Below are 10,903 nucleotides of genomic sequence, written 5' to 3' on the forward strand. Positions count from 1 at the left end.
TGTTTGAATATACTATAATTGTAGGGATTTGACAAGAGAAGTATTTTAGTATATTATTAAATGTTAAAATAGTATTAGAATTATTCATTTGGCATCTTTATAAAGAAAAAATTGTTCAGCCATTTTTCTAAAACATAATTTCATTTAGAATTATTACATCAAACACATGATATTCTATAACATCTAGCTCCCCTAGCAGCTTTATAGGTATTAAATTCAAATTTTTGCTAACATGTAGAAAAGAAATTGCATTAAAATCTCATATTTATAGCCACTAAACAATCAGATTTCAGAATTATATTTGAGAAGTCCAACAATTCTGCTATTTCAATTCCTTCCATAATAGTTTTTAATTCTATCATTGGAGGGTCAAGACAAAATCCAAGCAAAAAAGAGCTAAGGCTCTTAGACTTCCATAATATGTTGTAAAATTATGCAGAATTGACCAATTTATTTCTTGTACATCCACTAAATTTTAGAATCAGTACTTCAAATTCAATTAATATTATAAATAAATAAATAAATAATAATAATAATAAATTCTACAACAAAAGGCACTCACAAATATGTTGCCAAGATTTATAAAAGAAATCCCATTGTTTTTTAAGAAAAATTATCAATAACTAAGGGAGTGTTTGGAGTAAAGACTATCCTACAACTATAATAACTACGTCTTACTATATTAAATACTTCCGTCAACACTATTTCAAAACTTCCATTTGTTACATTTCTTACTATTTTACATTCATTATTTTTTATTATTTGTTACAGTGTTTACTATTTTTTAAACTCAAATATTTACACATCAAACACAGTATTATAATCCAAATTAAAATAATCAATACCACAAACACAAACTATTATAGCTCAATTATAATAACCTAGAACTATAATAACTAACTCTTTACCTCAAATGCCTTTTAAGAGTTCGTCGAAGAAAAAAATATTTTTTTTTTCAAAAAATTCATTTTTATTTACTCTTTTTAATGAAAACTATTTAAAATACTATTTGAAAGTGTGAAATAATCTAATTCGACGAGTTGCTAATCACTTTAATTTATTTAAAAATCATATTTTCAAAATTAAACCCCCGAAAATCATAAAATACACGATTTTTTTTTAAAAGATTTATGGAGTGGAGAAGGACTAAAATGTGAGATTTAAAAGATGACGGCTCGAAATGCAGAGGATAAGATGGTATTTTACCTCATCTAACCTCTTGATTACCAATTGGTTAAATAATTAATTTTGGAAAAAGAATTTAAAAATAGTCAAATAATCAGAAGAATGGAGAGTTTTGTTCAGATCTCAAAATTCGTGGGTGAAGGTGAAGGGCATTTCTCACGTGCCCAAATCCCACTTTTAAGTTTCTCTCCACTTTTAAGATTTGGAGAAAAATTCCCTTGCCCACTAAAATTTTCATTTAGTTTCTAGGTTACATGTTTTAAATTTTAATTTCGATGATATATAAGTATGGTTAAGAAAAGTTGAAAAGAACCCAAAGTTACTACATATATCAACAAGCTAAGGTACACTTTCCTTTTTAATGATTTAATCATACGAACTCAAAAATTAAACGTGCTTAGTTTAGAACAATTTTGTGTCATGTAACCTCCAAGAAAATTTTCTTAGAAGCATGTGAGTGTGAAGACAAAGCATGCAAAAATGATGTTATGGTTTGTAGAGATAGTCTTCACTTTTGAAAGTAATGGAATGTTGGATCATTAGGTCAATTTCAATAACATACAAATTTACATTTAAATAATACAAAAATAGTCAATAACTGTGTTAAAATTCACAAATTTTAATAAAAATATAGTTTAATATAGTTTTTACTTTGAAATCTTATCAATTTCCTCAAGATAAAAATATGTGAAAACTATTTTCCTTAACAAGTTTTACCTGAAAATTATTCACGTATGAATGGTAATATTTTTTTAGTTTAAGATTAAGATTGCAATACTTATCTAAATTTTTATGACATTTTTTTTTTTGAAATTAGGATGGTAAAACTTATCTAACACATGTATTGTTGATAACTCAAAAACTAAAAAAAAATACACTTTTTTTAATTTATTTTTCTCAATAAATTGTGCAATGTTGTTGAAGCTAAGTGTGTGGTAACCATATTTTGTTTTTGGTTTTTAAAAGTTAAACATATTTCTTTCTTATTTTTTTACAAATTTTTTTACAATGATTTGCATATTCATTAAGTACAATGGTTAAATTCTTAGCAAAGTTTCAAAAACAAAAACAAATTTTTAAAAATATATTTTTTTTAATTTTCAAATTTTGGTTTAATTTTTTAAATCATTGGTAAAATGCAGATAACAAAGAAAGAAATTTGGAGGCAGAAGTAGTGACTATTGATTTAACTTTCAAAAACAAAAATAAAAAGTCAAATGATCACTAAACAAGACTTAAACTTTTTGCTTGTTGCATAATTGCTCGGAAGTAGCTTGAAGTAGAAAAATTGTAAAGCCCTAGAAGGTCAGCAATATATCGTCAAATCAAGAGTGAAAGATAATACATACTTCAATTTTTCTTTTCCCCTTCTCAAAGTTAAATGGTTGGTTACAAATTTGGTTCACTCCCTATTCAATCTCAAAATTTTCAAATTTAAGTCCACTGGTTAGGCTATATTTCAATTTGTTTCCTTATATATAACCAAATCTCACACCAAATATAGTTTCTACTATATTGACATTTTTTTTCATGTAACTATGAATTGATGTTTATTATTTAGTTAATTGAAAGAAAATAGATAGGCTATGTTGAGAGGATAAAAAAAAAGATCAAATTATGAGTTACCATTCAGACTAATATGATGTGTATCAAATTGAGAAGTATCCTAAATCAAATGCAATAATAACAATAAGAAAAAAAAAGTTAAATTACAAATTTAGTGTCGGTTAAGTTTGTACAAAAAGTAGTTGATTTAGAAAAAAAATATTTGATACATTAAGTTACTCAAACTTTCAATTTTGTATATAGTAAGTTCTTAATATAATGAGATCAATCTTTAATAGGAGTCTAAACTTTCAATAACCTATTAGACACCAAATCTATAATTCATTCACCTATTCAACATATAATTAAAAATTTAAGAATTTATTTTAGCTTCCAAAAAAAAAAAAATTAAACTTGAGTTTTTTTTTTCTTTTTCTTTTTTTTTTTTTTTTAAAAAAAGGTAACAAACTTTGCATGAAAGTTACGCAAACTTGTGCCCCACCACCGTCAGTCTCACTCATCCCCTCATGTTTATAATTCCCATTATGTGTATTTTCAAGATTGTGGAGTTTTTTTGTTTTTAAAATTTTGAGAGTGAAAATGGAGGTCGAGAGAGAAGAAGAAGATGTGAGAGTGGGAGCGAACAGGTTCGAAGAGAGGCAGGCGATGGGGACGGCAGCTCGGAAGGACTACCGAGAGCCAGCCCCGGCGCCACTGTTCGAGGGCGGAGAGTTAAGGTCATGGTCATTCTACAGGGCTGGGATTGCAGAGTTTGTAGGGAGTTTGTTGTTTCTTTATGTGAGTGTATTGACAATAATGGGTGTGGCCAGAGCTCCAAATAAGTGCTCTACTGTTGGAGCCCAAGGCATTGCTTGGGCCTTTGGTGGAATCATCTTTGTTCTTGTCTATTGCACTGCTGGTATTTCAGGTCATTATTCTTTACTACTCTTAAACTTGAAAAAAAAAAAAGAAGAAAAAAACCAATAAATTGAATTAATTGAAAATTGGTGAAATTAAATGTTAAATTAATTTTGAGTGTTCAAAGGTGTGTTTTGAAATGATTTTGAACATAACAAATTTGATTTTTGAAATTTCAAAATTAATATATTACCAAACACCCTTTCAAAACATATAAAAATCAAACACATTTTGCACCATTGTTTAAATTAAAACCATCAAGTTCTGAAATCAGCCATCAAACCCATATTAAGAATATATATATATATATATATATTGGAATCATAAAATACAAAGCTGTGTTTTAAAGTTTAATGATTTAATAATTTGTGAAAAATTCCATCAAATGATGTAAAATTGCGATGAGCGCAGGTGGTCATATAAACCCAGCAGTCACATTCGGGCTACTACTGGGAAGGAAGCTATCGCTTACAAGGGCAGTGTTTTACATTATAATGCAGTGCCTTGGCGCCATCTGCGGCGCCGCCGTCGTCAAATCCTTCGAAAACGGCCCTTTCGAAAGGCTCGGTGGCGGCGCCAACACCGTTAATGGAGGCTATTCTACAACAGCTGCCCTTGGATCTGAGATCGTCGGTACATTTCTGCTTGTTTACACCGTCTTTTCAGCCACCGATGCCAAGCGAAATGCCCGAGATTCCCACGTTCCTGTAAGCTTGGGCTCATTTGATAACCATCAAACTCTTTTTTTTTAATTTTAATTTTTGAAAAATATACTTTTATCTATTTTCATTTTTCTCTAGAAGAAAAAACATAGTATGTTTTTTAGAATTTAAAATACCCTTACAAGATACACTTAAGTAGTTTTTATAATTTATATTTAAAAAAGTCATGACACACTTAAGTAGTTTTTATAATTTATATTTTAAAAAGCCAAAGGGTAATCAAATGGATTTTAATCCTTAGCTTTAAATCATATGTTAACGAAAAACAAGTTTAATTATATGGAAGAGCAATTACAAGTATAACAATCATATCCAAAGTATAATACAATGCAAAAGAATTTGCAGATATAACAAGATTTAGATTTTGAAATCTATCAATGATAGGTCATGTCACTTACAAAAGTTTATTAGTGATAGTGTCTATTACTAATAGATTTTCTATATTTGTAATTCTTTAAAAATGTGACTATACACTTAATTGTTATCCCTAAAAGTTTAAATGTTATAATACACTTAATTATTATCTCTAAAAATGTTACCTAATACAATTACTCTTATATGAAATATACATATAATTGTTGTGCAGATGTTGGCTCCTCTTCCGATTGGGTTTGCAGTGTTTTTGGTGCATTTAGCCACCATTCCGATCACCGGAACTGGCATTAATCCGGCGAGAAGCCTCGGTGCCGCCCTTATTTACAACCGCCACCAAGGCTGGCATGACCACGTGAGCTTCCCACAGCCATTCTTATCTGTTTTCAAAGTTTTTAGTTTAATTAAAGTGTATAATACCAAAATAAGTCTAGTTCATCTAACATAGTACTTGTACTATCAATTTCGAGATCAAAGATTGGATTCCTCTACCCATGCTTTAATCCAATATCTTTGAAAAAAAAAGTATAGTATTAATTTAAAATTAGAATTAGACAACGTCCTCACTTTCGATTCCCATGTTTAGTTACTGAAAGTTGATATTGTCTTGGGCAGTGGGTGTTCTGGGCAGGGCCGTTGATCGGGGCTGCACTTGCGGCTCTTTACCATCAGACGGTGATCAGAGCCATCCCATTCAAGTCCAAATGATATCATCTCAATCCTATGATTATGGACGCTTTTATTTATAAACTATGCTTCCAATTTCAAATTATGCGACTTTAATTGCCAATTCCCCTTAGTCAATTGTGTTCGAAGATAAAGTTATCACTCTTTTCCAATGCCTCCCTCTTGTTAAATGTAGAATTAAATTAGTATGTTTGGTTAATAATGAATAAAATTTGTGAAAATGACGGTGTTACACGAGTTTTTAAAATCCAAGTGTATCCTTTCCTTTTTCTTAATATCCATCCGACGTTGGATATGAATTTTCAGCTATGCTATGTTCAGACAGAAACTTATTCATTGGAGGTATAATATACATACAGATTCTATCATTCTATACATTGGATATCCACCAAATATTCGCCGGGAACATGGATAAGTAACAAAGATGGGGAGGCTTCTTACTAATAGGGCGCCTACAGACAAAGCAAACAAACCTTAATGGCATGTCTCCACGATCTAAAGAAGTTAGAAGTTCAAATACTTAAAAAAGAAAAAAAGAAAAAAGAAGACTTAGCATTCCTCATCCATCATGAAATCGCATGCTTGGAGGGTAACCCGCTTCCGTATAAGCATTTCAATGGTTGGACACTTTCTTTTTCGTCCTCCCCTTGGCTTTGAGCGGAATTGTTCATCAGCTACTTCAAAATCCCCCTGATTACCAGAGTAACAAGCACGTTAGATAATCTTTTTAAAGGTCAAGTGTACATAAATATATAAAGTTCTCTAAATGCAAACTTACATTAGTGTAAACATGGTAGCCACTTTTCTCATGATTGTCCCTGACATGCTTGTAACCAAATCTCATGCTACAACCAGAAAAGCCACATGCAAAAGGTTTTTGATCTAGGTGCTTAACTTTCATGTGTTGGCGGAGATTTGAAATCTGTGACATTATCAACAAGGGAACATATCAAATATCCATCCAGTCAAAATAAAAATAATGACATTCATTGGGAAGCCTTATAGCTCAGCTAAAAGTAGTCTCTGTGCTACTTACTGATGAAAAAACCTTACTACAGCTCTCATGTGTGCATTGAATTGTCTTTTGTGGACCTTCGCTCTCGTGCGCTTGTCGTAGATGTCGTTTGATGTTCTTTCTCAATTTTCTCTTCCCACAAATCTCACAATTTATGTACTTGTGGCAGGACTGTCTATGTGCCGCAAGGCATTGCTTGTTGGTGAATGTCTTCATGCAACCCGGTTCAGCACAATATGCCTCTATTGAGTCCAGCTTCACTACCATATAGTAAAAATTTAAAATATTACATGAATAACAAAATCAAACAATCAAGACATAGAGCAAATAAAAAAGATAGGAACTAACTATGAGAATCTTCATGCTTTTGCAGTCGAGATGCATATCTAAAGACTTTTCCACATCCATCCTCTGGACAAACAAACTGTTTCTGACATTCAACTTCAGGAGGAGCATTATCTTCATGGAGTTCTTTCAAGTGTCTATTTACACTGGATAGATATGCAAATTCACGGCTACAACTGTCAATTGGACACTCGAATAGTATTCCTTGATGCTGGAGAAGGTGGCGAGTCAAATGATCCTTTCTCCTATAACTAGCTTGACAACCATCTACTGAACAAATATATGGCCTCTGTATCAAAATAATTCAATAAAATTGGTCAACTTTAAAATTTATTAACTAAAAACCCTCTTCCCAACATTCTCAAATGACTTCGAACCTCAAGTTACAGTAGCGCGACCGAGGCCCACTTGAAGGAGCTTCTCAGGAGGTCTCCCAACCTGATACTGATCCAATCAAGAAAGAAAAGTGCAGCCCCGTGCATTTTGGAGTTCTTATTGTGGGATCCAATGCTTCACGCTGAGATATCCAGGATCAGATCACATTATTTTAATAAATTTATGGAGTTGTTCCTGCAAAACTAGTCACCTTCAATGCAAAAAGATATGGAATAGATAGGAAGGAATTCGTTGTAAGAACCTTTAAATAATTCATAATAACTGATAAATGACTATAAAATTGATGGCCAAAGTCGAAGAGCCACCAGTGAAAATTGACTGCTAATATCAAAGAAAAATTTTACTTCTGAGAACACAACCTAAGACAACCATGTAAACAATAAAGGCAAGCACATAATTCAAACCCATTTATGAGATGAGAACTGTAAAGAAGATAGAAACCCCAAAAGCAAGCATATCTAGATAACCAACTAACATACTGAAGAACCCGAATATATTGAACTATAAAAGATAACGGAAATGTAAAACAAACCAAGTGTTCGAGGTACTTGGGCCCTCCTAATCTCGAGCAATTCAAATATTGCATTTTCGTTGCTTCAAGTAAGCAGGCTTTTTGAATCAATATCTCTCAAGCAATTCAAACCAAAGAAGTACAATTTATAGGAAAATTATTAAAATACCTCGAAGGAATGGCTTTGCATATGTTGCTTCAAGTAAGCAGGCTTTTTGAAATCAACGCCACAATCCTGGCAAATATTGGATTTTCTGCCTTTTGCCTTAGCATCTGCATCGTCTTTCGGTTTTCCGCTCTCCATCTATAATAGGAATCAGGTGAATAAATGATGCATTCAAAGAAACAGTTTACCTTCCCTAAGAACCCTTTTGGTAAAAGGTAGAAAATCTTCGTTTCAAAGTTTCAAACGATAGTACAACTTCAGGATAAAGCCCTAATCTACGTTCACAACACAAACACTAACTCCTAACATGAATTTACTATTGGCTAACTTCGAATCATTGTAAAACGAAAATCAAAATCCAGATCAAGATACGTAATCAAACAAATCAATCAATTATGATGTAAACGAACAAAGCTCTACTAGACTCGACCGAAGTCTGAATACAGAACACAACACAAACCCTCGGTTTGTTTTCTCAAATATTGGAAAGCGTTTGGTTTCAAATTGAAATTGGCCAGATTTAAATTTTACCCTATTTTGAAGTTGATTGAAGCGCAGAAACCAAAAGAAAGGACAGAAAAGAAAAGAGATTTGGACAGACCTTAACGACAAGAGACTGAGAGATGGAGAGGCTACTGCGGAAGTGGCGGTTGTCGTGGCCGTGTATGATTCCAGCGGCAGAGAGGAGGATGGGGAAGAGAATGCGGCGGCAATGAGCTACGTTGACGACTTTTGGCAATCCCAATAATACATGATACAAGTGGGGCGTGTTTTAGAAGAAAAAATGTTTTTAAAAAATTCATTTTCATTAAAACACTTTTTGATAAAAACTATAAAAATGTTATTTGAAGAGCAAAGTTATTTGGTCAAAGTTTATATGTCTGTTTTTGGATGTAAAGTTATTTGGTATGAGTTTATATGTCTGGATTTAGGTGTTGAGTCATATATATGGATATTTGATGTAGTTTTTTGAAACTTTTTTATTCAATAAGTTGAAGATCAAGAGGTTTTGGTTTTGAGAGAGCCTTTTCAACTTCCCTCTTTTCTCCTATGTATTCAATCAATAATAGTAGCTACAATCCTATTTACTTTTATACACTCATTGCCCTACAACATGGTTACATAATAATACAAAAAGAATAAAGAATATCACACTTGGCTTGGTTTGATTGGTGGAGAGAAAACAAATTATCAACAGAATGGTAGTGTCTCATTTCTATTTTCTTCCACCTTTCCTTTTCCCTTTTCATTTTATTTTCTTCTCTAACATCCCCCCTCAAACTGGAGAGCACTTCAACTACTCCCAGTTTGGACCGTAATGTATAGAAGTGGGGGTTGTTGAGTGGTTTGATGAGGCAATCTACTAGTTGGTCTGTCGAAGGTACATATCGAATGGTGATGTTGCCTTTTAGAACATGGTCCCGGATAAAGTGAAGATCAATTTCTACATGCTTAGTTCTAGAGTGAAACACTGGGTTGGCAGCCAAGGCATTTGCCCCTAGATTATCGCACCATATGATCGATCAAGTTCTTGATTGTAATCTCATCTCACCGAGTAGTTATTGAAGCCAGAGAACTTCGGATGTAGCATGAGCTAGTGCCCTGTATTCAGATTCTGTACTTGACCGTGCAACCACCGTTTGCTTCCTCGAGGACCATGATACAATGTTATTTCCTACAAAGGTATAGTAGGTGACCACTGATTTTCTGTCATCGAGATTGGATGCCCAATTAGCATTATAGTAGGTAGAGACTTGTAGATTCGGGCTTGGTTGGAAGTAAAGGTCATAGTGTTTTGTGCCGCTGATGTAGCGAATGACTCTCTTAGCTGTTTGCCAATGTACATCAATTGGAGTTTGAAGAAATTGACTCAGTTGGTTAACAACATAGGTGGTGTCCGGCCATGTGTGAGTTAAGTACTGAAGGGCGGCGATGGTGCTAAGATACATGTAAGGTTCAGAGAGGGGCTGTCCATCAGTCTTTGATAGTTTCTTGCCTTGCACGCTTGGTGAGGGCATTGGTTTTACATTAGTCATTTGTAGTTTATGCAGTAGGTCATCCATATACTTTGATTGGTTGATCAGTAGGCCGGAGTCTAAATAGTGAACTTGTATTCTCTGAAAATATCAAAGTTGTCTCAAGTCCTTGAGTGCAAACTGAATATCAAGAGTTTCTATGAGTTGCTCTGTTAATTGAGAGTTGTTACCTATGATAATGACGTTGACGAAATAGACAAGTAAGAATATTATAGAGCCCATCGTGCGTTAGATGAAAAAGGATGTATCCGATCGTGACTGATAAAATCCCCATTTTGTTAGGACAGAGCTGAGGGTTGTATTCCAGGCTCGTAGTGCTTGTTTTAGGCCATAGATAGCCTTTTTTAGTTTGCAGACATGGTTCGGGTATTGAGAGCTGACATACTTGGGTGGTTGACACATATAGATATTCTCGACAAGTTTTCCATTTAAGAACGCATTGTTGAAGTCAAGTTGCTTGAGAGTCCAGCCGTGTGACATAACAACACTGATGACTACTCAGATTGTGGAGGACTTCACGACCGGGCTGAATGTCTCAAAGAAGTCTACTCCATGATGTTGATGAAAGCCCTTCGCAACTAGTCGGGCCCTATATCTCTGTATTGAGCCATCCATGTTCCTCTTGAGTCGAAATATCCACTTGTTTCCAACTATATTGTGTGACAGAGATGAGGGAACCAATGTCCAGGTCTTGTTCTTCATGAGAGTCGAGTATTCCTCTCCATTGCCTTCTTCCATTGAGGAGTTGCAAGTGCAGTTGTGATTCTTGTGAGCACTGTTTGAGACCAATCAGTGCTTTTGCTTGTTATCCAGGCATTGGGTTTAAATATGTCGGCTTTGGCTCTTGTTACCATAGGGTGAGTGGGAACAGGTGAGGGGCGGGAGGAGATGGTAGGCTTTGGCAGGGTGGTAGAGGTTGAATTATCAGTAGGATGTGATATATGTGGTATAGTAGGATTGTCATGTCAGACTGGGTTGGTTTGAGTCAGGGGCACCGATGAGGGA

The 10,903-nt window shown here is 33.8% G+C and overlaps 2 protein-coding genes across 2 annotated transcripts; one reads left to right on the plus strand and one right to left on the minus strand.

The window, feature by feature from the left end:
- The first annotated feature begins 3,271 nt into the window (after positions 1–3,271).
- On the plus strand, positions 3,272–5,676 carry LOC120091397 (putative aquaporin PIP1-4). The gene is made up of 4 exons (XM_039049403.2): positions 3,272–3,658; positions 4,060–4,355; positions 4,957–5,097; positions 5,358–5,676. Exons 1-4 carry the CDS (start codon positions 3,331–3,333, stop codon positions 5,448–5,450), a joined length of 858 nt encoding a protein of 285 aa, XP_038905331.1. The 5' UTR covers positions 3,272–3,330; the 3' UTR covers positions 5,451–5,676.
- A 69-nt stretch (positions 5,677–5,745) lies between these two features.
- Positions 5,746–8,614, minus strand: LOC120091396 (transcription factor IIIA-like). Its single transcript, XM_039049402.2, has 6 exons — positions 8,464–8,614; positions 7,866–8,000; positions 6,793–7,078; positions 6,466–6,704; positions 6,208–6,351; positions 5,746–6,119 (listed from the first exon to the last, which is right to left on the minus strand). Exons 2-6 carry the CDS (start codon positions 7,998–8,000, stop codon positions 5,979–5,981), a joined length of 945 nt encoding a protein of 314 aa, XP_038905330.1. The 5' UTR covers positions 8,464–8,614; the 3' UTR covers positions 5,746–5,978.
- Positions 8,615–10,903: the final 2,289 nt, after the last annotated feature.

This window comes from Benincasa hispida, chromosome 11, assembly GCF_027475165.1.
Source record: "Benincasa hispida cultivar pf3 chromosome 11, pf3_genome.v1.1, whole genome shotgun sequence".
In the NCBI taxonomy this organism is placed as follows: domain Eukaryota; kingdom Viridiplantae; phylum Streptophyta; class Magnoliopsida; order Cucurbitales; family Cucurbitaceae; genus Benincasa; species Benincasa hispida.

What these genes read in the sequence shown, in the direction of transcription:
- LOC120091397 (XM_039049403.2), top strand. Translation starts at nt 3,331, where the DNA reads ATGGAGGTCGAGAGAGAAGAAGAAGATGTGAGAGTGGGAGCGAACAGG. An exon ending in TTGCACTGCTGGTATTTCAG is followed by an intron (nt 3,659 to 4,059) that starts GTCATTATTCTT and finishes CGATGAGCGCAG; the next exon opens with GTGGTCATATAAACCCAGCA. An exon ending in CCCGAGATTCCCACGTTCCT is followed by an intron (nt 4,356 to 4,956) that starts GTAAGCTTGGGC and finishes ATTGTTGTGCAG; the next exon opens with ATGTTGGCTCCTCTTCCGAT.
- LOC120091396 (XM_039049402.2), bottom strand. Translation starts at nt 8,000, where the DNA reads ATGGAGAGCGGAAAACCGAAAGACGATGCAGATGCTAAGGCAAAAGGC. An exon ending in TGCAAAGCCATTCCTTCGAG is followed by an intron (nt 7,079 to 7,865) that starts GTATTTTAATAA and finishes ATTTTGATACAG; the next exon opens with AGGCCATATATTTGTTCAGT. An exon ending in GCTACCATGTTTACACTAAT is followed by an intron (nt 6,120 to 6,207) that starts GTAAGTTTGCAT and finishes TCTGGTAATCAG; the next exon opens with GGGGATTTTGAAGTAGCTGA.